At 39.3% G+C, this 27,818-nt stretch overlaps 1 protein-coding gene and 1 pseudogene across 4 annotated transcripts in view; one reads left to right on the plus strand and one right to left on the minus strand.

Annotated features, from left to right (window-relative positions):
* Window positions 1-17,278: 17,278 nt before the first annotated feature.
* TRAPPC8 (trafficking protein particle complex subunit 8) overlaps window positions 17,279-27,818 on the minus strand; it is an 85,506-nt gene continuing 74,966 nt past the window's right edge. For all 4 annotated transcript variants that reach the window (XM_037032524.1, XM_037032514.1, XM_037032543.1 and 1 more), the window contains 4 exons: window positions 25,359-25,460; window positions 21,448-21,593; window positions 19,268-19,357; window positions 17,279-18,301 (listed from right to left, as the gene is read on the minus strand). In XM_037032524.1, coding sequence (XP_036888419.1) covers window positions 18,067-18,301; window positions 19,268-19,357; window positions 21,448-21,593; window positions 25,359-25,460 — 573 coding nt within the window. In that variant the 3' untranslated portion in view covers window positions 17,279-18,066. The remainder of the gene's footprint in view (window positions 18,302-19,267; window positions 19,358-21,447; window positions 21,594-25,358; window positions 25,461-27,818) is intronic.
* On the plus strand, window positions 25,573-26,043 carry LOC118980003 (40S ribosomal protein S12-like; annotated as a pseudogene).

The raw sequence follows: 27,818 nt of genomic DNA on the forward strand, positions 1-27,818 counted from the left end.
CTGGCAGAACTTCAAATTACAAAGACACTTATTTTTAAGAAAGTGATTATTTAACAGTATGAGTGTAAATACTAGATAACACTTTTAATGTAATTTTCCCCTATATATTTTATGTATCATTATATTATTTATTTATAAATAAATAATTTAACTTACATTGATTTAAAATCTGTAATTAAAAACAACAGATTGTCAACACTCAGATTGCAGTTATAAGTCATAGAAATAATAAAAATAAAACCAAAAGTTAGACATGGCATCTATAGCCAGGATTTTATTAATTTTGTTCTTTAATGCTTAAAATAGTTACAATAATAAAAACACGGATGAGGATTATGAACCCATCATTCATGGAGCACTTCACGGCAGCTGACTTTTAAGAGAAACTGTCTATCCTTTTTATCCCACATTCAGAGGTGCCAGAGGAGCTATTCCAATGCTACTCATGCCTCTCAAAGAAACAACCTCATGGTGGTCTCTATACCAGAAAATCTCTTGGGTAGTTCCAAACATGAGCCGTTAGGTTTTGGGGACACTTCATGTAACTTCTCCCCAGGACCTTTCTAGGAACGTCACTCCCACTGTATCACCGTCAGTGACTGTTGATTGAAAAATGCAACAGAAGATTCCAAGGTACCTGCCACTCTCCCCACCCCCCTACCTCCAACCAGGTTCGTCTGTTCTTGCACTATCACTCCCAAAGGGAACAAACAAGAGGGGGCTCTGGCCCCCAAACGATGCTTGCCGCACCAGATCTGCCCTTTCTTGTCAAGTCTCATCTCATCATTTCTCTTTCCCACTTGCTGCTCAGTCCTTCCCCGTGCGGCCCTCCCAGCTAGATGCCTTTTCAAGGTCCTGTGCCTGGGTTCTTATGGGGAACCCACGGAGATGTCAGCGCCTTGTCCTCTCCCTCTGCCCTTTGTGACGCAACGCTCTTTATTTGTCTTTGGGTTTTTCATTACATTAAAACTACAGAATTATAGTAACTGTCTTTCCGCTTTTAGCAAGGAGTCCTCAGGCAAGTTAACGCTAACCTAAACCAGCCCTGGGAAGAGAAGATTGTGAGGGGAAGAAGAATAACAGCTATTTACCACAATCTGTGGTTTTTCATGGTGAAGCCAAACAGTTACACCGCGTCCCTGCACACCCACATGACAACTCACAAAATGTAAAATGGGTGGGAAATGGATTACCCCTTTAAAAGATTGTTTTCCTTGCTTATTTTCTTGAGTCTCTTTGGTGCCAAAAACTTAGGACAAACCCCCAAGGCTGAGAAGGGAGATATTAACGGGAAAGGAAACCAGAAAGGGGGATGAGCATCACTTACATCAGAAATCATCTGCTGGTCTGTGCGGTTTAGCAAAGCCTGTTGGGCTGATTCAATGGGGACGGCTCAGTCAGAATGGGGCGCATTTTGCTGAAATAAAACATGCATCTATTCTCCTTTCCTTTGGGTCTAAACCAGGTTCTGACATTCTGCTCAGCAGGCTGGCATTTAGTGGCCCTTTATTTGCATAATGACTATCCTGTTGCAGCCTTTGCTGTCCCAGCTAATTGCTTTAGAATAATTCTGCTACATCTGTTGGGTGTTACCACATTCTAATAGAAGCAAAATTCTCAATCCCAGACGAATCCACACCACTGATATAAAATTTGAATATATGGGGTTGTGTGAAACATCCAAATTTTCATGTGATTTCCCTGGTGACATGTGAGATAAAGAAGGTAATGACCCAGAAAGAATACACACTGATTAAAAAATAAATAAAAGAAGTCCTGGTGTCTGTGTCCTCTGCACATGTCTGGGGCGAGCTCTGAACAGAGCTTTGTTCCCTCTCACGGGAGAGGTATCTTCCTCTCAGTAGAATCTAAGATTCTGGGTGCCAGAAGATTCTACGTGCCAGACCGTTCCCCAACTCCTCCAGGCAACTCTGACGACTGTCCCAGGCTGCTGGGAAGAAGGATTCTGACAAATACAAGTACTAAAACTCAAATTCTGAACTAACTGGTCTTTTCCGCATGCAGATTTGCTCTGTCCTGTAGCAGAGTATGCAAGGGACCCTCAGGCCCTGAGGCTGGGTTGGTGCTCATATCCTGTGACTGGCATCTTTTCCCATTAGGTGGAGCTGGGCTTGACCCAGGGACCAACAGAAAGTCATCCGGTTAAGACTGACAGCACAAGGATTAGAATCAGTAGATCCGAACCCTTCTGACTAATAATTCAGATACCCAGTGTAGTGGTTATAAAATTCTTTGGCCACCATGTTAGGAGGAAGCTCCAGTCAACAGCCCAGCAAGGTCTGAGGCCAAACCCAGGGTGAATTACCGGACCTGTGAGAGAATGATCCTTCCACCAGTCTAGCGCCCAGCCCTTATTTTTCCAGCTGATGTTCCAGACATCATAAAGCAGAGATGAGCCATCCCCTCGGCATTAGCTGAAGTCCAGAAACTGTGAGCACTAACTGCTTCTTGTTTTTGCCACAAAACTTGGGACTATTTGTTACTGCGTAGTAGTGTTGAATATTGTCAACCCTAAAAAAGATAAAAATAATAGAATTAATGAAAATAAATTAGAACTCTAGTTACTGTATTACTCTCATTAGAAATAAATTTGTAATCTAATTACTATATTACTCTTGTGAATTTGAATAACATGGGTTATTTCCTCTACCAACTAAATATCTCTGGGACATTCATAATCAAGTTGCTAACTCTCTAACTCTGAAACCAATCCCCGGATTGTGTTGATCCCATGCGTCTTAAAAAACGTTAAAAGACCAACCTGAGGTGGGTTTGAAAGTGTCATCTCTTACCACATTATAACACTTCAAAAAAAAATAGCCAAGTAGAGGAATTGGGTCTGTATATTAAATTTATAGTTTGGTTTAATTTTTAAAAGTCCTTTAGTTTAAGTTGTTGTTATATGGATTTATAATTCTCTGCCTGATACCCTACTGAGGCAGAGAAATGTAAGAGGCTGACAATTACAGATCAGTCGAAAATCAAAACTAATCATCCTTGAAAATTTTTGTAACAACTCAACAAATACTATCTCATTTAGACGGAAACCTTTATCATATCAAGCAAGATGAACCTACAGCACCAAATCACATTATATGACTTACGACCATTAAAAAAGAATTGTTTCCCAAGTGTTTTTAGATCTTTTTTTAAAGATTTTATTTATTATTTATCTGTAGAGGGGGAAGGGAAGGAGAGAGGGAGAGAAATATCAATGTATGGTTGCCTCTCGTGTGTCCCTGCTGGGAACTGGCCTGCAACCCTGGCATGTGCCCTGCCTGGGAATTGAACCGCGATCCTTTGGTTTGCAGGCCTGGGCTTAATCCATTGAGCTACACCAGCCAGGGCTTGTTTTTAGATCTTGAAATTGTGTGGAAATAGAAGGTCAAGAAAGATCTCAGAATTACTCAGAAATACTATAGACTCTGGACGTCCACTCGGCAGTTCTGGAATCTCAATGTTCTGTTCACTCTGGGCACTAGGCCCGAGGAAAACTGAGTCAGAACGTTAGTGAGTCACCACGTGGTCGGATCACAACATTCAGCCTCAAATAGGACTAATTTGACACAGAAAGCCAATTTCAACATTTACAATGAAGAATATACCTTTTCACTGTGAAATCCACTTGGAAAATGAAATTTTAAAAAGTGCATGTAATCAAAACTCAGAATGAAGTCTGCAAGTGTATTTTAGCCCCTGGCTCATCTGGACCCCACCCCACCCCACCTCCCAGGTCTCTACCTGTAAGGAATCTCTTCCTGGGTTTCTGTCAGAAGCCGATTTCTGAGAAGTCAAGGCTTGGGGACAGTGCCTTGAAGGCAGTGAACTGTCTGAGACAAATATCGCCTTGGGAGGCCTGTGGGTGTGGCAGCCAGTCTGGCTGGGCAATAGACTCCCTCCTGCAACTCCTGGGCTTAGAGTTAACACTCAGAATGACAGTTGTATACAATGGGCTTTAAGAAAAATTAACAAGTGTTGGCCCTGGCCACATAGTGCGGTCCTTTAAAGCATGGTCCCAATACACCAAGGCTGTGGGTTTGATCCCCAGCCAGGGCACGTACAAGAGTCAACCAATGAATGCATGAATGAGTGGAACAACAACTCAATGTTTCTTGCTCTCCCCCCTCTCTAAAATAAATTTAAAACATTTTTTAAAGAACAATTCATAGGTGAAAATTTGAACTTAATTTAAATCTACAAATTAGAGGGCTTCCTTTTATAAAACCTCATCATCAGTTCCAACCAAATGGGTACATGGTTTTGATCATCACGAGTAATTCTAATTTTCAAAGCAGCTATTTCTATGAATCACTAAATAAATACACACATACATGTGTCTTAATGTTACAAACTAGAAACACACACATGACTTTTCCTAACTCACACATGGGGGGGGACATAGAATTTTAATTCCCAAACCCACATTTAAAAGTTAGCATAAGATTCAGGGTTTAATGTGTTAAATTAGGGTCAGCTTGTCTCTTTCTTTCTATGTAAAAGCTTATCACTCCTCTCATATTATGTTATTACATAAAAGATAAGATTTAAAAATATTCCATAAAAAAGGAAAGAGTATAAAATACTACAAAATATGAGAGTTCTGATATTTCCGTCATAAATCAGGAACTGAAGGTAAAGCTACTTTACCTGGCAGGAGTTAAAATCCCTGTAGAATGCCATCTCCCATGGGGGGAGCGTTCCACTAAATATAGAACACCTGAAAGCATGCAGAGCCAAGTGGTGAATAAGAGGGAGGAAATAACACGCTGTGAACCAGGTGCCGGCCTCCCCCAAATAGGAAAGTTTGTGTGAGTATTGGGAACCCTGGAATCGTGTTGGCAGTCATTTGAGGACAAAGAGACTGCATAACCATTGTCTTTATCTACAAAGAATTTCCAAATAGAATCAGATAATCAAGGTGTAATACAAAGAAATAAATGTCCAGCGCAGACGTTCTGATTCACACTAGAGGGTATAAATATGGTTTCTAAAGCTCGCCATAGTCCTTGGTTCTTGGCTATCGATCCTAACAATTTCGTGGTATAACACTCCCCTTTTTCTTTAAGATTACGAGATAAAGACCATGTTCCAGGTGGAGTGCACTCCGAGTGTTTTGCTACTCCTGACATTGTTCGAGAAAGCATCTTCAACGTCCGAAGGTCCCCTCAGGGACAGGACAGCCGCCTCCTGTTGGGAGACAGTCTCCGCAGCTCCCCTCGCACTTCGGCAGGGCCTGTGAGCCTACGCATGATGTGGGCTTTGGTTTCAGACTGCATTTTCCAGGGTGTGTATGTTGGGAACAGCAGGTTTGCTTACATCCCATTATGAAAGACATCGCACAAATACTTAATAAACAGCAGTTTCTGTTGCCCTTGCAACCAATCAGTAAAGCACACTGAGACAAACAGATGAAGCCTGGACTTCAGAATTTTGTTCATGTATTTTTTAATACATTTATTGATTATGCCATTACAGTTGTCCTATCCCCCCTTTATTCCCCTCCACCATGCACACCCCTCCCCCACCATTCCCCACATTTAGTTTATGTCAATGTGTCACAAGTTCTTTAGATTCTATATTTCCCATACTATTCTTGCCCTGCCCCCTGTCTATTTTCTACCTACCGTCTATGCTACTTATTCTCTGTACCTTCTCCCCCCTTCTCCTCCTCCCACTCCCCTGTTGCTAACCCTCCATGTGATCTCCATTTCTATGGTTCCACTCCTGATCTAGCTGTCCTCTTAGGTTGCTTTTGTTTCATGTGTGGTTGTTAATAACTGTGAGTTTGCTGTCCTTTCACTATTCATATTTTTCATCTTCTTTTTCTTATATAAGTCCCTTTAGCATTTCATATAATAAGGGCTTGGTGATGATGAACTCCTTGAACTTAACCTTATCTGGGAAGCACTTTATCTGCCCTTCCATTCTAAATGAAAGCTTTGCTGGTTAGAGCAATCTTGGCTGTAGGTCTTTGGATTTCATGACTTAGAATACTTCTTTCCAGCCCCTTCTTGCCTGTAAGGTCTCTTTTGAGAAATCCGATGACAGTCTGATGGGCACTCCTTTGTAAGTGACTGTACCCTTATCTCTTGCTGCTTGTAGGATTCTCTCCTTCATCAGACTTTTGTTTAAATTAGGAAATTTTACTCTCTATTGAGAACAGACTCTAGTCTGTGTCCTTCACAGCAAGCCTCCAGTTAATTCTTGTCTCAGTGATACAGCTTAGTACCAGCTATGCTTTGGGGTGTTAGGGAAGGACCTGGCTTGGCTACACACAGAGCCAAGCAGCATGGGAGGGGCTGTAGCGGAAGTGGCCAGAGGGGGCCAGAGGGGGCCCCAGAAACCAGAGCAGCAGCTCTCCAGACAAGCACAGCCAGGATGGACTTATAGTAGGTAAGCATCTTTGGCAATACTGAGGGGAACCTGGGAAAGGTGAATCTTTTAAAGACCAGACTTTAAAAAGATGGGAGATGGAGAATTTGGGGGAAAATCGATCAATACAAGCAATGCTACACTCAATTAACTGCTGCATTCAAAATTGGCTCTAAATAATATACTATGGCACACCAAACCAGCCTGCCTCCACATCAGGTTGACCCACTCATTGAGCAAATATTTTTAAGGAAATAGTCTTGGCCTGTAGTATGTAGCCAGCACTGTGCTAAGATCTACAGGTGAGCCCTGGCTGGCGTAGCTCAGTGGCTTGAGCGCGGGCCTGCGAACCACACGATCGCGGTTCAATTCCTAGTCAGGGCACATGCCTGGGTTGCAGGCCAGTTCCCAGCAGGGGACTCATGAGAGGCAACCATACATTGATACTTCTCTCCTTCCCTTCCCCTCTAAAGGTAAATAAATAAAATCTTTTAAAAAAGAAAAAAAAAGATCTACAGGTGAAATGGTGACCAAGACACCTGCCCTCAAGAATCTTAACCTTTGGAAACAACACACCTTACTGACAATGACTATAGTTTTATTAGGGTTACATTCAGTAAAAATACTAATGGCCTAAAGAAAATTGGAGTGTTCTTTTCCTCATAAAAGCGCAGGCAAACAGAACCCCACAATCATTAGGACCGAGGGCTTCTACTCCCTTGCTGCTCCATCCCCAACACATGGCTCCCCCTGGTGGCCAAAGGTGGCAGCTAAACGATAAAAGGAAAGAAGGAAGGCCGAGCCCTGCCCTTTAAGGACACTTTGCAGAAGTCACACATGACAATTCGGTTACATGCCATGGGCTGGAATTTAGACATGTGGCCACCTCTACTCACTAGAGTTCCTTATTCTGCTGAGGCATGTGCTAGCTAATATATGGAGTTCTGCTGCGTGAAAGAAGAGGGGAACAGATATCGTGGGGTGACCAGCAATCTCCCCCGCGGCATGTATGACACGATACAGTAGGCAATGCATTGGGAGCTATGGCACTTAGACTCCAAGGAAGGTATCCACCTGGAATCCTGAAGGCCAGCTAGGGTAGCCCTCGGGCATGTGTGGGAGTACATTCCGGGTAGAGTGAGGAGTTATTACAAAGACCCAGGAGTGAGAGTGAGTGTGATGCATCGAAAGCACCCAGAGCTGTTTTGAAACACAGCCTAGGGTACAAGGTAAAGCAACAGGAAAGATGAGTCCAAAATGAGTCTCAGGACAGAGAGCCCACCGGGAGTTCAGATTTTCTATTAAGGAAAAGAAGCATGAAACAAGGAAATGACGATCAGATCTGTACTTGAGAAGGCTACTTCGGCTATCATTTGGAAACTGGATTGGAGAGGGGGTAAGCCTGAGGGTGAGGCCCGTTAGGTGACTTTGGTAGTATGGTCTGTCCACCACAGAAGGCGGGAGTTTCAGAGGAATGACGGAAAAGGAGAAAAACAGACAAATTCATGGGACAGGAGATCATATACGAACAGGACGTGGAAGTTCATTGGATGCGGAGGATGAGACTCAGGAGGAAGTCAGAGACAGTGTGTCCTAACCGGCAGTGCGAGGCAAGGAGGCTGGTGGGAGGGTCAGGTTGGGGTGCGTGGGGCAGCTACGGACATGCTGAGTTCAAGTGTCTGTGGGACACATGAGGGATCATGTTGGGGTTAAAGCTCAGAGAGAAGTTTTGGTTGGAAACGAGTGGATCTCAGCTTACAGTTAAAAATAAGTATAGCTGACAAGTGAGTGTTTGTGAGAAGCATCCAATTCCAAGTTCCTATATGGGAAACTTAAATTTATGTTTTAAAATAGTTACAACAGTTTGTATAAAGTAGCAACTTCCAAGTTCCTGTATACAAGAACATAGGAATTATTGTTATATTGTTACTGTAGCAACAATCATTTTCATACAAATTGTACCTGAGTTGCTATTCATCTTCTGATTCATGCAACACATTAATGTTAAATACGCAGCATAAAACTTTAACTGCCAAGCAGATAGTCCCAATTTTTAAAATATTAAACTTAATATGGAATGTTGAATCTCCCCAAACTACAATCCATTTTAGACTAACAGGTATTTTCTAGATTTTAATTAACTTTCCTGAGTGTACAATTCTGTTTTTCATAACAGAAGAACGGCTTTCTAAACAATAGCATTAATCATAGCTTTCATTCATTATATAAGAATACTTTAAAAATTTATTTTATCCTATTCTGGAATGTTTTTTCTGTTGTAGTTATTTCTTTGTTGTCTTCTTGGTTAATTCTTCTAGTCCTTGAACACATTTAATTTTTAAATGCTTCAGTATGCACCCTGAAAAACTCAGGAAAAAGGGCACTTTCCTATGATTTTCTGTGATTGTTAGCCCAGGATTCCATGGAAGCATGGGAAGAAATAAGAATAGAATCACATTCTCCCCTTCTAAAGGAAACCTCCCGCCGTGCCCAAACCAGCCCACCCTTCAACAAACAATTCGGCCTCACTGTTCGTGGTGGAATAAAGAAAAATGAGCTTAAAAAGGAGACTCAGAAGACGCATCAGAGGTGTTGGAGAAAAACCAGAAGGCTATTCTGTCCTGAAGGTCAAGATTAGAATCTCTCTTGTGTGAGTTTGAATCTGAAGGAAAACAGAGAACGCAGGGCTGAACAAGAAATTATACTGACAAGCCATTTTGTAAGAAAAAATCTCGCAATGAGGCAGAGTGGAGGAGAAACAGTCAGCAGCAACTTCTACAGCTATTAATCTTGGTTGGCTGAAAAAGAGCAAAGGCTGAAATTACTCGATAGACAGACCCACCAATCATAAGGAAAACCGCTGGAGCACAGCATCAGCGAACATGCACAACCCTCGTTACCACGAGCCTCTTGCAAAAAGTTCTCCACGGAACTCATTATTTTAAAAGACGAGTTTATAAACCAGACCAGAATATATACAAAAATACTAGAAGAAAAGAGAACAAGACAAATTATCTTGTAATTTTAAATCTTAAAGCAGACAGAATACCCAGCCAAAGATATACCCATCCCATTCAAAAACTAACACTGAACGAACCCATCCTCTCTGAGTAACGAGGATCGCATCACAAGGACACAGTGATGAGAATGACTTGAAAGAAGTGGCAAATAAAAACCATTACCAGAAGGGAAGGATTCACAGGAACAAGTATAAAGGACACATGGACAAAAACTAAGGCGGGGAATGGGAGGGAGGTGGGGAGCACTGGGGGTGGGGGTGGGCTGGGATGGGAGTAAAAGACAGAAAACTGTACTTGAACAATAACTAAATTTTAAAAATCTTTAAAAAAAAACAACCAGGGTACAAATGAAATCTGTATTGGAAGCAGAATGAACAAGAGACACTACTAAAAATGCAGAAATACTGAGACCAGGACTGAGAAAATAGAGAAAAGTAAAAAGGGAAATGAGAAATAGAGTGAAAATATATGGACTAGAGAAAATAGAAAAGAATAAAATTCCTCAAGAAAGAACCACCACCAAAACTTCAATAGGTCAGTTTGGTTGTATTGCCTTTTGCTATTGACACAAAGAAACCCAATTATTCTGTTAAATACATAAAATGAGTTGTTAAAGTGGAATTCTTTGTCTTTTCAACTTCAGTGATGATCCCAAACTCCAAGGGTGAAACAAAAGGTGCAAAGTACCCCCATATTCCGAAGTGAGGCACTAACGGGCCTTTCCAGGAGGCAGAAAGGGCCGTCAGCTTCCGGGTGACTCAGCAGCCACCTCACGTGTATGAAGACGATTAGGGCTAGAGGCCTCCAGAGGACTTCAGAGGAGCTTCTCAACAGTTTGACCTGCATCTCCTGGAGACCGCGAGGAAGAGACGAATGAGCCCCAGGCCCAGGGCTGGGAAAGCCCACGGGTGATAAACTGAGTTTGGCTAGTTCCTCTGATAGAAGAGAAGGCAGAGCAGCTGCACTGGGGATAGACTGCACTCCATTTGTCAGACCATCAACAAGAGAAAGCCATCCAGCAGCTGGATTTAAGAGGTTCACCAACGGGGAACTGAGGGACCGATTTAGAGAGAGAGAGAGAGAGAGCGAGCGCCATAAAGAACCCGCAGAACATTCCCTGATAGTCACTTTAAAGAACCACAAAACCAGAGTGCCTGGAGAACACCAAGGCCAGATTACCACAGCACCAGGGAGGTGAAAGAGCTTTCTTAACCCTTGCTTTTCCCTCTTGATCTTATCACATTCTGGAAGATTTGGAGGCAGCCAGGTGGGCTGAGATGAAAAAGGAGAAGCCCACAATATAAAAGGGAGAAGTTGGCCACCCTCCTCCTCGATTTAAGGCTTCCCAGGAGAGAAGCTTTATAAAATTCATAGTTGTGGTTGTTAAAATGCTTGGCATTTTCACTTACTGAAACTGAGGTTGCTGAGGGTGAAAGTGACTGGAGGACCCCGACTGAAGTTGTGGTACCCAGCCTTGCCCTCAGTGGGGCTGGTGGGTTTGCGTGTGTGCATTGGGAAGGATGGAGGTAAGACTTGCTTTCCACCACATCGTAACAGTCCTGCTCTTCTCAAGTAATAGCTTCATGAGCTGCAAATATTGCACTTCAGGAGACAGTCCCAAAGGGAGGGAGGGAGACAGGGAGGTTGGGCACAAGACGAGGGGGAAACTGGTGCGGCAGGGCAATGGGAAGTGATGCCCGGGGATAGGGCCGCCAAAGGACTTTGAGCTGAGTGTACGGCATTGTCTTCCGTTGCTGTTGGGCTGTGCTCCCTCGCCTTCAAATCTTCACAAATCTGTTACGCATGGAGTTTGGGTCCTTGGTACTTCAGGGTAAAACAATTAGGCATTGTATGAGGAAATGGGACATATTTTGTCCATGACTTTTGTGAGTGATGTAAAATAATTCCTGGGAAACTCTATGAGAATACAGCAGTTCCTAACAAGCAAAACAGAAACAGACTCATAGATGGAGAGAAGGATGACAGCTAAGGGGTGGGGGAGGTTAGGGGACAGAGGGACTGAGCAAAAAGGAAAAAGGACTCGTGGACATGGACAACGGTGGTGATTGCAGGGCGGGGAGGGTAAGGGGGATAAACAGCAGTAGGAAAAAAAAAACTTTCAGAAGAAAAAAAAAGAATATGCCAGTTCCTTGTTATTAAAGGGAATTGATCCAAAAATGTCACTTGAAGGCAAAAAACTAGATTGTTACTCGAGGTCATGAGAAAAACTAATTACCACCAACAACTGGTAAATATGAACACTATGTTCATACAGATGCCAAATTACTGAGGAAACCTGAAAAGTGAGCATTTTTGTTGCTAAGTATGTAAATTAAGAATTCTCTACTCAGATCTGCTTAATTAAAATGGGGGTTGGAAATGAGCTTCTGCTTTTAATTATTTTAACTTTAAAAATAAAGGTATTTGCCTAGTTTGAAATGTAAATGATGGCAAAGAATGTAGAATGAAAAGGAAGTTCCCTCCCACTCCTATCCCATAATCGACTTGGCAGACCAGCAATAATCACCATTATCAGGTTCTCATAGAACCTTCCAGAAATACGGTCCAATAAGCACACACCTTTCCAAATATGTAGTTAAATCGTGGCATCAACTCACGCTTGCTGGGAGAGTATAATCTATTCAAATTTTAGAGAACATACTATAACCTCATTTTCTATTGCTAGTGGCATTTGCAAGGCTTGGAGGAACCACATTTTTGAGACAGAATAGGTTTTGGGGGTTGCTTTTCAGATAAAACGCTATTTCAATGCAAGATACTAAGAAATACGAAAGCAGCATCAAACCGAGTGTTAGTAAAGGCGTGATGAGAAAGTTACCTCATATGCTCCTGAATATATTAAAAGGCTTAAGCCTATAATAAAAACAAAATGATTTTCAAGCAAAAAGCATATAAAGAAAGCCTTCAAATACTAAGAGATGATTGGGTTTACACAGCACAAGTACAGTGTGCATCCCCACACAACATTAACAAAAACATTCCATGTAAAAACTTAGAACTTTCTATGCATGCAAGTGTGTGAACTCAGTTTTTAAAGTTCATTTTTATTAAATCAAATACCAGGATTATGAATATTTGTCAGAGTATTTATAAAGCATTAAAGTCTTTGAAGAGCTATTGTGTTAGTCACAAAATTCATTCAGCTTTTAATTCACAAAACGTGATCTGATCAATCTAGTCCTATCCAACTCAACAAGTTTCTAGTGTGCGTCCTGCACTACTTTCAGTATTGAGAGATGACATGAGCCTGTGAACCACACAATCGAGGTTCGATTCCCAGTCAGGGCACATGCCTGGGTTGCAGACCAGTTCCCAGCAGGGGACTCACAAGAGGCAACCATACATTGATATTTCTCTCCTTTTCTCCTTCCCTTCCTCTCTAAAGATAAATAAAATCTTTAAAAAAAGAGATGACATGAGGAAGCAAAACTCTCATGGTCGATGTACCTGTGGCTCGAGCTTGTAATGAAAATAAAGCCTATAATCTTTAACAAAGTTGGAAACTAAAAATAGGACAATTGTTGCCTTGGACAGATTTGGTTATAGGTTTACAGTTGACTCAGCCACTTGAATTGCATCCAATAGAAGGGCTTAGAAAGAGCATTCTCAAGTGGAATTCAAATGAACCAAGCTTAAACATAATAGCTTTAGTGACTATTTGCCACCTATCAGTCACTGAAGTAAGAAATTAATGGGATTAAGTCGTTTGCTCTTCACCATGTCCCATTGAGAGGGGAACTGCTGTAGCCACACAAGACAGATGAGAAAACCAAAGTGGGAGGTTGTTCTTACTTTCCCAAGGTCTGTATTTGCTAAGGAGTAAAGCTGTGGGTTCAGACCTGGGCAGGAGCCATTTACACCAGACCTCCCGACGCAGTCCTGTTTGCAGAGATTCCAGTCTATTATCCACTCGTGAACTTGTCAACTCCAAATCATACGCCCTTAACCTTATTACTAAGAACATATCACCACCTAAAGTATTTAAGCATTACACTTGATATCTCAATCCTGGTGTTGATTTTGAAATCAATGTTTTAGTTTAAAATTATAACTTTTGTTTTAAAATCTGAAAGATTACTTATGCCAAACTTCTAAACACAGTACCCGATTTTCATTTTCGGGGAACTGTGAGATACTTCCGCAAGTGGCCCAAGTGACCGAATCGAGCTGGTAAGTCTTCCTGTTCTCCACCGCCGCCTGGGGTCCTTCTGCTTTCCACCGTCTCGCTCCGTCACCATCGACCAGTAGCAAGAGCTCTCCAGACATTTTGAAACGTGTAGCTCACCCACTCATCATTTAGCCACGATTAACCACGTATTAAACACCACATTCCAAGCACTTTAAAGCCCGTTATCTCGGTTGAATACCATAAAAGAATCCTGTTATGAAAAGAGATTTGTCCATGACCAACAAGTGGGGACACAGGAAATCTTATCCACGTTTTATCAGAGGTTTTACTGATTTAAGGTTTTTTTTTTAGCCTCAATTTTAGACAGCATTGTGACAAACTAAAGGACTTTCTAATCAATAAAAATTTGTCCTAAATGACTAAAAATTTCAAGAAAACCCATCCATCTTGATTCTCTGGATAAGGTAAAGACTACTAAAAAATCAGCAACTGTTTTAATTAAGATGTATTTCCTGAATACCTTTAGTACCTTAGGTTAAATTTAGTACCTTAGGTAAATTATCATCATTAACTTGCCTGATTCTAATTCTCCTTAGCTAAAAAAAAAAAAAAAAAAAGAGTTTAATGCTAACTCCAATTCCACTGATACCTCATGACAAAATGCTAATTTCAACATTCTATAGGCAAATTGCAAAGATAGCATAGATGCAATATTGTACTCCTGACGCCCTCTAGTGGATGTAGTTGGCTTCAAGGATCACTTGCAAGGTTTTACTGACACCTGCCTTAGGAAGGAATGAGGCATCCCTTCACCCTATGCTCTGTCCCCTCCAGTTTCTCCTCCTTTACTCTCTGGTCTTGTCTAGCTTCCCAAGATATGAGGACAATGTCACTCAGTGTTAAAGCGAATAAAACTTTATTTACAGGAACAGGTGTTTATTTACAAAACAGCCACACCCATTTACTTACATATTGTTTGTTGGCTTTTGTGCTATAATGGAAGAGCCAAGTAGTTGCAATAGAGACTAATATATTATCTGCCACTTTGCCAAGTTCGCCACCAAGCTCTACTCTATGAGTGTAACACCATTTCTGGAAACACTTCGGCTAAGAATGACAGGATTCTATCAAATATGCTTGGGAAACTCCATGAATGCCCATGAAACCTCTTTATTTGAGCAATAAGGAAACCTCTTTAATTTCATTGCTCCTTAATTGAGTCAGGGAACTCATTTTTCACTAACACCTTTAACATCCTATTCAGTGGAACACATTTTGGGAAATAGTTTTATACTATTGTGCTTAAAGATGTACGTCTTATGTTCTGATCAATCTTCTGTCTTCACCTACTTACATTGTGATCAAATATTATATTGAGTGTACTCTAAAAACATTTCAGTTTCAACTCTAAAGAGCAATCATGATAGACACCAGTGCCTGTTCTTTCTACCCCGATAAGAATCATCTCGGTTTTGCAGTAATTTGTTTCCAAACCTTAAACTTCCTGACACCAAAGGGTCACAGAAACCCAAGCTTACCTTTTCTATACACTCCTTCCACTTGATGCCAAACTGTTCCTCATGGGACTGTGTGTCCCAGCTGAAACTTCTAAGGCGCCAGGTGCACTTTGGGCTTACTCCTCGGCCTGTATACAGACCCCTTGCCCCTCCTTGTTGCAAGGCTTCCTGAAGCCCTGCATAGAGCCCTATAGCCCCTCCCTGCTAGTCCCACCAGCATTCCTCACCCGTCTTGCAGGCCCTGTTCCTGTGTCCCATGCCATTTAAGCTTTGCCCTCACAAGCTGCCTGGCAAACCTTACATTTTAAAGATACTGTAGTTTTGGGTATGCCATTAGGGTACCTACATGTGTCTGCGGTTTCCTGCCATCTCCTGGAACTAGATCTCAGGGTATGATGCTCTAATGAAACAGTTTCAGTTGAAAGTTATGTGGGCTGCACAAGCCTCAAAATACTCCAGTTTTCTAAGCAGCGGATTCACAAGGTAATTTCTGTGAGAAGGCGTTTCCTTAGCTTTGTGCTGAATGGTCCCTATTCCTGGCTGCTCCGGCAAGGCCCTACCAAACAGCCTCAAATGTCATGCCCATCATCAGAGCTGTTTTGCCAGCTTCCTTGTGGAACGCTTTCACGGTTAGGGTCAATTTTGTCTGTTTACAGTGATTTCAACTCACCCTTCAGCTCTCTCTCGTCTCTCCACGCCTTTCTGGATTCCCGTGTTCCCCTCCCCCACTCACCGCAAAGGCAGAGGCTTGAGATAGAATTTAGTGCTACATTTTTCACTTACAGATAATTTGAGGTTAGTAGTAATCTCGTCTAGTTATGCTAAAAGCATGAGTTAGGTGGGATTTCACTTGCTCTTCTTATTTATTGATTTGCATAGTTATTTGGAGAATGAATGGAAAAATTTCCATTTACAGACACCACTGTCTTAAGGCAACCTGAAAGTACTAAACTCCCAGGTTTTGTCTGAAAATGTCTTAGCTTCACTTCCATTCTTAAAAGTTTTATTGCTGAGTTTGGAATTCTGGCTTGGCAGTTAAGTTTCTTTCAACCCTCTGAAGCTACCCCCCTATCTTCTGGCTTCCAATATTTTGGTGAAGTAAGTTTTGTCTTCTGTAATCAATACTATTTTCTTTTTAAAAAATATATTTATTTACTTTTAGAGAGGGGAAGGGAGGGAGAAACATCAATGTGTGGTTACTCCTTGAATACCCCCTGCTGGGGACCTGGCCTGCAAACCAGGCATGTGCCCTGACTGGGAATCCATCCAGCGACCAACCTTTTGGTTCTCAAGCTGGTGCTCAATCTACTGAGCCACACCAGCCAGGGCAAGACTATTTTTCATGTCTTTAATTTCCAGCAATTTCACTACAATGCATCTGGATACACAGGCTTCTTTTCATGTTGTTTGGAACTTACTGAACTACTTGAATCTCTAACTTGATATCCATCTTGGAAAATTCTGATTCTCTTCAAATACTGCTTTTGCCCCATTATCTCTCCTCTTTCCAGGGCGCCAAACAAACAGTTAAGACTTTCTCACGGAATCCCACAGGTCTCTGACTTTTTTTTCACCTCCTTTCCATCTTTTCCCACTCCTTGCTTCAGATTAGATGATTTCTCCTGACCTGTACTTACTGCTTCAAAGTACGTCAAGTACAGGGCTCTCTGCCTCTCAGATGCTGTTTCTTCAGTGGTCAAATACTGCAAGGCTACGTAGTCCCAAATGATGGTCTCATCTCTTTCAACTTTCTTCTGGATTTCAGTCTTCTAGTAACTGACTATATTGGCAACATTTTGTTTTTAGTAAGATTTTTTCTTCTATTTTCTTCAAATTTTTTACTTTTCTTCAGCAGGAATGCTAAATTACCAGTTCCATAACCAGCCCCAGAGTCTTCAACGTGGTAATTTTTAATAGGTACAATAAGCACTGATCTTCCTTTCTCCCAGGATTATAAGGACATTCAAACTTGTAACCGCACACCAGACATAACACATTTAAAGACAGTATTCATTTGCTCATGTATCACTGACCACAAGGACTGTAGGAACAACTACTTCACTTTTGGAGGCAAAAATGATAACGCTTTCTTAGGAAATTGGTTGGGTGCCTGCCATAGAAATACGATTGGCATTCATTTTAAATAAAAAATATATTAGGTCATCAGAATGAAAAAAGAGCATCTAATAATTCTATACAGTGAATAGCATGTCTTTATTCTATTTACAGTACATTTGTTATAAATATAATACACTTTTGAAAAGCTTATTTTTAATTAACTTGAGATTTATATTTTAAACAGATCAACTCAATTGTTAAAGTTACATAATAAAGAATATGATAATTTAAATGACAAAAATCTCATATTGTGAATAGTACACACTATGCTTAAGTGAAGAAAAAGTCAAACTCCTTTCAAAACTATATTCAAAGCATCAGGAAAATTTTTCTTTTTACAAAGTCATGTATAAGCCGGAAGAACCACCAGATACTGACGTACGATGATTCTATAACCAAAGTTCGAAACTGATTTTAGAGAACTGTGTGAAGCAGGATAGGAAAATTTGTATTTAATACTCCATTAAACTTCACAGTAAAGCTGGAACTTGACTAATGGCTTAACTGGAGTTTTCCCAACAAGGCTCTTCCTTCTGCAAAATCGCCTCCTAATATCCGCACACCATTGACAGTTTGTAACAGCAGACTTGGACGCTGGTTTTTAAGACGGGGCTTAATAAGGTGCATGGGTATGTTGAAATTCTGTATTATGAGCATGTAAATTATTACCAGGTTTAAAGAAATACAAAAAAAGGAGTATCGGTATTCTCAGTCCAACGCATTTTGCATCATCAACAAACTGTCAAGTATTTTGCAGTGATCTGATACCAACCTCCAGAACAAGTCAGGTTATTTCAAATACCACTGTAAAACCCAGTCATTAAAATAAAACTAATTCCTGTGGCTTTCAATACAACTTTACAAGTTGTCACACATTATTAATGATGATCAGGGCAGGCATGGAGTTCTGCTGACTCGTTTCAAACACTGTAACTTGGTCCGATAGCTTGGCAAATACCCTAAAGGTTCCAAGGTTATAAACACCAGTATGGACAAAGCATGCTTTCAGCTGCAAACTGTGAATCTCCTCGCCTTTAAGCTGCAGTTTATATTGTGTTTGTCCAAGCCACGTAAATGATCCATGGATTTCCAATGATTCTGGACTAAGAAAGGAGGAAAAGGGTAAGTTGGAGGGGCTTTTTCTTTATAATTTTTTCCCCAAAGTCCCAATAACACATCCCTTTCATCTAGCAATTTTATTTTTAGAAATCACTTTATGAAGCCAACTGCTTATTAATATAACAGCGATGGCAATGCTGTTATTACTATTGCTGTAACAGCTAACACTTATTAACAGTTACTATGTTGTAGGTATGAGACTATGAGTAAATCATCTTACTTAACACTCAAAACAGCAGTTAGTAAATGATGGAACCTGATTTCAAACCTGAGCTTTTAACTACCCCTTGGTTATCCACACATAAAAGTAAATGTGTATACAAGAATGCTTATAATACTAAAGTGTTTATAATACTGAGAAATGGAAAGCAACCCAGTATCTATAAGAAGGCAATAGTTACTTAATTTATAATACACATAATCATATACATTCTGTGTCTGGATTTCACAGAGCTGCTTCAGAACCTGTTTGGGATGTTACATAAAATCAGTATACATTTCACATTATTTTTCTAAATATCCAAAAATTTCTCAATTCCAAAAACCATCTAGCTCTTGGATTACTGGATATAGAAGTACGAGCCTGCATTTTTAAAAATTAAATATTATTTATAATCAGGAAAAAAAAACAAAATAATAAGCCTTCTCTCACAAACTTGCTGGTTTTCAATCTTATTCGAGTTCTTTCTCACAAACGAACTTGTACACAAACATTTAGCTCTGGCCACATTCATTCGCTGCTTTCGGAAATGCTTTCCCTTCGTCACCACGGTAACGCCACTCCACGCCTCTCCTCTCACACATCCGTAATGCCAAACAACAACAAATCAAGGGAAGCCTGGATAAACTTTCTCTCTCTATGTTAGTGATTATTTGCATAATTTCAAAATATTAAATTGTTCTCAAATCAATCTGAAACTACAAATAATCTTGCACTAAATAATCTGTACCTGGTGGTTTTGTGCCGAAGATCAACTATGACATCGACATCAGCCTTAGAACAATTGGAAAGTAAAAGGGTGACCGGTACTAAACAAAGGCTATGGAAGAAAAACAAACAAACAAACAAACAAATAAATTAGCTGTGTTTCTAAAACCCCCAAAGAGCAACTTTGAAGAAGATAACACTTCAGAGCACCTAACAGAGCATAAGCCCCTTGAAACAATTAAATTCAAGGAAGGAAAAAAACTGAGTTTCAAAATCACTTAAAACAAACTGTATAAATAAGAAGTAAAGCATATTCATACAATGTTGAATAAATATAAGGAAACATACATCCACGAAACCATTTTATTTCAATTTTTATAGCTAATCTTAAAAACCTAAGATATTTCTTGATGGTTATTTCTCAAAATGAAAAAGAGAAGTAAATAATCTCAATTACAAAAGATCAATGGAGGAAAAGAATCACAAAAATGCCAATAGCTAACCCTCTTCTCTCATGTTTCTTCAAAATTACTTTTTGAAGAAAAAAATTGTAAAACTTGTAAGGGGAAGCAAAGACATGACTACCAATTTGGGGGTGGACTAAGAGGGGAATTCTGAGTTGCTAGAAATATTCCATTTCTTCAATAGAGATGATTATGTGGCTGTTAGCTTTGTGGGGGGGGGGGGAAATCATGGCAGCCATACATTTCTGTTTTTGAGCATTTTTTTTACAATGAAAATGTTTAAAAATGGTTAGCACAATCAAGTTTCTTTTTAAATATTTCTAAAGTCGGGTCTCTGGCACGGTTTTAATGGGTCCAGTACCCTTTGCATGCGCCCTTGGCCAGCTCCTTCTCCTTCCTGTCAGTAGTTATCCTCAAATCTCACGTTTTAAAAATTCTGCACCCTGTATTCTCTCACCTCCTAATTACTCTGATTCGTTAACCTTGCGCCTATGACACTCCAAAACCCGTGAAGCTGTTGAACATTCTCCCTCCTTTCTTCTCTCCGTTTTGACAGTGGGGAGGCCACTTCTACAGCCCAAAGCTAATTTTGTCATTCTCTGGTGTGTTTGACTTTCCACCTACTAAAGATTCTATTGCTCTTCTTGTATCCCATCATTTCTTCAAGATCATACACATATCCATACATTAACTAGTAAGAAAATAGTAATGTTGAACGGATATGTCCTGATCACCATTCACAGACCAGCTTCTTGGAAGGGTGTCTACACCAAGTTTCTTTACTCACTTACCTCCCATTCTCTCCCCAACCATGCTTCCACCCCCACTATACAGTAACGTTCTTCTCAAAAATCATCAGTGACCTCTCTAGTGTAGGATCCAACGAACAACGCTTTGGTCCACTTTACTACTGGACATTGCTGCAGCATCGCCGATCACTCACCACCTTCTCCCTCCCTGAAGTGCTCCCACTCAACCTTTGAGATGCCACTTGCTCCCTCACTGGTCTTCTGTTTTTTTCGTTTCCCTCATTATTTGACTGCTACTTCCTGATCAGTCCTCTTCACAGACCCCTTTCTTCTTCCTTAACTCCCCTTTCAGATGTCATTCTGCAGGTCACCATTCTCTTTTGTTCTATCGCAGCCCAACTACACTTGCCCAGATGACTTCTCCAGAGTTCACACCACCGATGGTCACTTACTGACTGGCTCTAACAGACTTCTCTCCACATTTTCGTACACACGAAAACTAGCAACTTTCTCAAGTGTCATCTGATTTAGATATTTTTACTTTCAGAATCTTAAGTTTATGTAATTAAGCTATTTACGAAAATTATAAATACATCATTCTTCAGGAAGTGTACCACTTAATAAATCTTAGGTAAACAATGCTGTCAAAATATGAACTATTTGACATGTCTTATAGTAACGTCTTAGGTTTAATTTTTGGGTCTAAAACAAACCAAGTGACAGAATACTTTTTCCTTGTTTTTCACTTAAAGATAAACCTGCTCAACAAAAGGAAGCATGTGGCAACCGAAGTGGCTGAGGCGCTATCCATCTTGAATCACAGCAGCAACATATAATAATTGTGGTAAAGGGTAAATTACTTAAGATCAGTATCTATACACTTGATATTATTCTAAATTTTTCTTCAATATTTGTGTTAATGCCATTGTCAAAATAAATAAATGTGTGTTTGTATGGTATAACAATTTTTAACTAAAAAACCCTCAAACCTTTTTTGATGAAATGGATGATTAAACGATTCCGGATAGCGAAGACTTGTTTTAATGATATTAGAAAGCTGCTCTACTGATGGTCTCGAAGAGACTGTAGTGTTTTCTGGCCTGAAAAATTTCAACAGTTCCATTTCTGGCGGCTCCTGAGAAAAGAATAGGAAAAAACATATGACAATTAAAAACACTACCTTGTTATAATAAAGAATAATGTATACAAATAAAAAAGTTAAGACTCAATAAAGTAAAGCATGAAAAATACTATTTTTGCTGTTATTTAAACAAACAGTTGGAACCATTTGCAATATGATCTAGGATCAAGAAAGTAAGATGTGGCCCTGGCCGGACGGCTCAGTTCTTTGGAGCATCATCCCATGCACCAAAATGGCTGCAGGTTCAATTCCTGGTCAGGGCACATGTCTAGGTTTCAGGTTCAATCCCCAGTCAGGGAGCATGCAGGAGGCAACCAATCAATGTTTCTCTCTCACACTGATGTTTCTCTCTCTGTCTCTCTCCCTCCTCCTCTCTCTAAAATCAATTAGCATATATTGTTGGTAAGGATTAAAATAAACAAGTAAACAGAAACTATGATCTGAAATCATTCATTCATTCCCTACATATCATGTGCTAGAGTTAGACAAGTATTCCAGCAAGTTCACCTATTAGCTCTATGATTTCATATAAGTTATTTAATACATTAAGATAATTTCCTCATATGTAAAAAGGAGTTCTTGATCATTTCAAAAGTTGTGTTTCTCATATGGTAAAACTGCTTAGTACTCAGTCTACAATTATTCCATTGTATTGCATCTGTTTTAATATTTGAAATAGCCCTGGCTGGTGTGGCTAAGTAGTTTGAGTGCCAGCCTGTGGACCTAAGGGCTGCGAGTTCAGTTCCCAGTCAGGCCACATGCCTGGGTTGTAGGCCAGGTCCACATTAGGGAGGGTACAAGAGGCAACTACACAGTGATGATTCTGTCCCTCTTTCTCCTTCTCTTGCCCTCTCTATAAAAATAAATAAATTAAATCTTTAAAAAATCACTGAAATATAACTACCTTAAAACTTTATTTTGAAAATATATTGCTGTGTTTTATATGTTATAGTGCTTCAACTATTAACTAAAGGGTTACTGTGCTTGTAAAAGTATTAACACTGATGGTGTCAGGCACACTGTATACATTTCAATAAATATCATTATCATCTAAACGAAAATACAGAATAACATTCCATTTCTACTACTTATTTCCCTTGGCTACTCCATTTTCATTCATTTCCCAGGAAAATTTTGATTTTTAATTTCCTGCTAGTCAGTTTGGATTCTGATCTGTACCAGGGATTGGCAAACTACAGCCCATTAGTCAAATCCAGCTTGCCTCTTGTTTTTGTAAAGAACTTCTGGTTGAAACGTAGCAACAGCCTATCTGTTTGCTTTTGTTGCTTTTGGGCCCCAACAACACAGATGAGTAATTATGATAAAAACCTTTATTATCTGGCTTCTTTCCCAACCCGCAGAAACAGCTGATCACTGATCTATACAGTTGCAAAATCAAGAACTAAATTTGCTTTTTCCATTAAGTCAGAAAAAAAGTGACTAGAGGTCTTTGATTAGAAGAGACGAGTATACTTCTGGGGAGCTGGTTTTATTTTATTTCTTAAACTGGGTCCTAATATATTAGAGTGCCCTTCAATCTGTAAAATTCAATGAGCTATTCACTACTGTCTATTTATGTTATACTTTATCAAAAAGTTCAAAACATATATTATTTAATGTATTCTACTCGTCAAAAAACAATCTATTGTTTGAGACTTTAAAAATTATACTGAATAAATTCCAATATAACACCAATCAGGAGAAAAAGATGTAAACAATGGCTACAAAAGGAGACTAAAAACTGACAAGATATTCTCAGTTTATCTCTCTCCCAGCTGAAACAGCTTAAGAGTAGCAAGAAGTATATTCACAATTCATGCTAAAGAATTTGTACCAGTAGTTTCATAAGGATTTGATTTTACTTTATGACAGTTTAGCCACAAGAAGGGAAGCTGTAAAGTACTACTCTTTGTTTTATAAGTGAATAGGTAAGCTAAAGTTCATGAAGTTATGCAAGCAATTTGCATGAGGTCATCAATCTGAAAATCTTTAGACCTCAAATCTATTATTCACAGTATAATAAAACCACCGTATCGTCCAAGCTTAGTTATATAAAGAGACTATAAATACTTCAAAGGTAAAATACAAAGAAATAAAAAAGTTACATATACAGTATATAAAATGGGAATATAACAAGGTTAAATTTTATAGCAATCACTTTGTTTCATTTTCTAAGTGCCAACCTTGCTACTGTTTGAGATGTTCCAAATTATCAAGTTTATGGCATTTACAACTAAAACTCAGGAATTCTGTATTAATCAAAAGTAGAACAATTATTTTCTTAAAATGAGAAATAAATATGGGGCTAAATTTGATATATTCATTAAACCTAATGGAAAATTACCATTAGTAACTATCAAAATAAAAACTGATTCAAATTATAGAATCACCAGTGGAAGCTAACACTAGTGGACCTTACTAGTGGGCTAGTAAGCTTAATGACAAATCAGATATTTATATAGTCTTAGGTTATCTCTCCACAAATTCTTTATTATTACAAAAGGAAAAACAATAACTTTACCGGGGAGAAACATGGCAAACACTATTTTAATAACTGATCCATCACTGATAATGGGATAAATTAATATCATGTGCTTTGTGATGTAATAATACACTGACAAGGTGATAACATCACTTATGCAGTATTTCTGCCATAAAAATCCATAACCTTAATCTAATCATGATGAAGCACAAGAAAAATCCAGAGGTATTATTATACATTAAAATAACTGGCTCATGGTCTTAAAAAAACGTTAAAGTCATAACTGTCAAAGACACAAGAAATGATTCCAGATTAAAGGAGACTGAAGAGACATGACAACTAAATACAACGTGTGATCCTGAACTGAATGCTACACAGAAAAAACCAAACAGCTATAAAAATATTATTGAGAATTTTGGTGACATCTGAATATGGACTGTATATTAAGAGTAATGCATCAATATTAAAATTCCTGGTTTCAATCACTGTCTTTGTGCTTATGTGTAAGACATTATCTTTGTTTTTAGAAATACTAGAGTGACAGGATGTCTGCATTTTACTCGGAAGTAATTACTTGAACTTGATCAAGAAAAAAAATTAATTTGTATGTATATAGAGAAAGAATGATAAAGCAAATAAGGGAAAATGCTAACTATTTGAGAACCTGAGTGAAAGATATAGAGTCCTTTCTACTATTCTTGCAGTTTTTCTGCATTATTTCAAAATAAAAGTAGTCAAAAATAAAGGGGATAAAAGCTTGAAAATAAATATCTATTACTTATAAATACAGCATAAGGTAACTATTTGAATTAGTGGACTAAATGTGCTTAAATATTGTTCACAGTACTATGAGAGCTTTTTGGAAAGAGCACATAGTATTTCAGGAAAAAAAGAGAAACCACATTAGACACCATCCCCAGCGGCTGCACAACTCCAGAGTGGTGCCCCGGGAATTCTGCAGTGGCCTGGGCCGACTACAACAAATAAGGAAACACAGAGAACGATGTCCTCCCAAACAAATCAATTCTTTATGTAGTATGAATTCTAGATTCAATAAGAGTATATCGGGAAAACTCAAGTCCATAATTGCATCTTAATACTCTTTTAAGTGCTAACAAATTTTAAAAGCAATTTATGTTAATTTCTGATTTTAATCATCTTATGTCACCAACCCAATATAAAAGTTTGTGCAAACCAGTCCTCATCAAAAATATAAAACCAGCCAAATACAACTCTCCATAAGTTTATAGGAAAGCCCCAAAGCAAACTGTTATTACCTGTTTCTGAGGATATGAAAAGGCTTCTTTTCCTACAGTGTGAAGAATAACATGATGCTGACCTTCCAAAATAAGCTGCTTACTGTCTTCCACTACGTAAGCCTAAGATACAAAGCACAAAAAAACGTTACCCTGCTTAGCAGTAACCTCAAAAGCAACCACCAAGCTCTTTCCCAGCCACTGTGGAATTGCGTGAAGGTAGAGGCCGCATTCAATGTTGGGTGCATTCAACATTTGTTTCCACCAATAACCCACCGCTACGACCAAGGAGGCATTGCTGCTGGAGGTGTAATGGACATCGACACTGCTTTATAAGAGGTGCGAAAGACCACCCTCATCCACAATGACTCAGCATGCGAATTCGTGAAACTACCAGAGCCACAGGCAAGTGCCAAGCCCATCTTTGTGTACTTGCATCCAACTGTGATGAGCTATATATGTCACGTTGGCAGGAGCCCTTTGTGCTGAACACCAAATCAATACAATTACAGACGATGACAGGAGGGGAATAGATTGGCCAATGTAAAACTGACAGAAAGGCAAAGCCCCATAATGCGGTTGGTTGCAGTTGGGTGGTGGTTAAGGATTATGGCAAAGAGTCTCAAGCCAAGGATGTCATCGAGGAGTATTTCAAGTGCAAGAAATGAACAAATAAACTTGGCTTCTGTTTCTAAAAGAAAGAAAAGTAACCACTGCAGTATTTGATGGAAGGTAGAAATATTATGGCTAATATCACCTATCAATTACCTACACTCACGGTTGTGTCAGCATTAACACTTTACTTATTCACTGAATCTATAAAGTATGTGTCAAAATCTGTTTTGCATCAATGTAAGTGCTGGCTTGGGTATTTCAGAAATACATCTTGAATTCTTTTCCAATTTTCTCTAGAGCTCTTAAGAAACTGGTCAAAAAAACCCCCAACAGAACAATGTCATAGCAACAAGCTTTTTTTACTGGAATACCAACACAAAGGCAGAAGGCATCACATATTCTTCCTTTTGAAACACCCCAGGGTTTAATCACATAGAAGAGTAAGATCAGTGAGTACAAACATAAATATATAAACGGAAATGTCACACCCTTAGAGCTCTTAAGTGTAAGTACATATGCTTTTAAAAGAGGCTTTTTTCCCTACGTAGTAAACTGATTTCATCTGTATCAAAATACTTGTTCCAGCATATAACTCTTCTCCCACTTGAATTGCTTCTGTCCCCCCCAAAATATAATCTGTACATGGCTAATATATTGTTATTATCGCATTATGCAAACACAAAGCTTAATTTTTTGACAATTGCAATTTTTTTACTATTAGATTAAATAGAAAAATTACTATATGCTATATAGCAATGCCAATGCTGCCAGAATGCTATAAAAATTTCTAAGTGTTTACTTTCAATTTCTGTACTTGGAGTAGGGCTGCACAAAAGCACAGGACATCCAGGGTCTGCTCAGAATCTTTGCACGCACAACCCAGAAATGCAAGAGGAGTTAATCACCTGACGGGGTGACCTTTAATCAAGTCAAGAGAGGCTGACAGCTGACAGACGAGGTCCTTAGACGTGTCACACTTCTTTTCCGACAGTCTAATGGAACTAAGTAAAAATGACCCACAGACATGGCCTAATCCTGAAATGTATTCTCCTCCTTGCACAAAGGCTTAACTTTTTAAAACAAACCTTTATTTTTAGTTAAGATTGGTTAGGAGTTGTAATATGGCCCATTTTCCATTTTTTTCCACAAAAAGTCGCCACGCTCTGAAGTATTCTCCTGAATCACATTTTATTCAAGAGTCCCTATGCTTCCTGGGTATGCCATTCTACAGCTTACATGAATCCTCAGGGTTTTTTATTTAATAGTCATTTTTGCATAATCCAGTGCCCTGGTTAAAGAAAACCTACCATGTTTTCCAATGAGTAAGTAATAAACATTATCAGGTACCAGCCACTACCAAACTTCGAGTCTCACTCTTTAATCTATTGAAACTTCCATTTTCTACAGCCAAGGAGCATCACAATCTTCGACATGTTTCTTCTTCACGTGATCAGCAATACTAGTGGTGAGTGGGCTTTTATTCAGGGCTGCTTTTTAAAGAGGTAACACTTTTCTCCCCAACCAAGGTTACTACGGACTTAACAACGAGTACAGAGTACAAAGCATACATTACTCAAACTGCTGTCTCAGAAATACTACAAACTGTTACACGGCAGAAATCTGTGGAATGACAGCCACAAATGCCAAGGGTCTATTATATGTTCATTGAATGATGGGTAGTAGTTGGTTTACATTAGGGGTAATACTGCTGAGACTGAAAATAGGATTCTTTTGATTCTAAACTTCAGGAACATTTGATTTCAAGCTAATAATGTGTAGCTAATACTGTTATATTAACACCTTCTATAATCACCAAAAGCATCAATTTACATAAAAGTACATTAATTGAAACATGAAAAGGAATAC

This window comes from Sturnira hondurensis, unplaced genomic scaffold (genome assembly GCF_014824575.4).
Source record: "Sturnira hondurensis isolate 20B ecotype Veracruz unplaced genomic scaffold, ASM1482457v3 Scaffold0001872, whole genome shotgun sequence".
Classification (NCBI taxonomy): Eukaryota; Metazoa; Chordata; class Mammalia; order Chiroptera; family Phyllostomidae; genus Sturnira; species Sturnira hondurensis.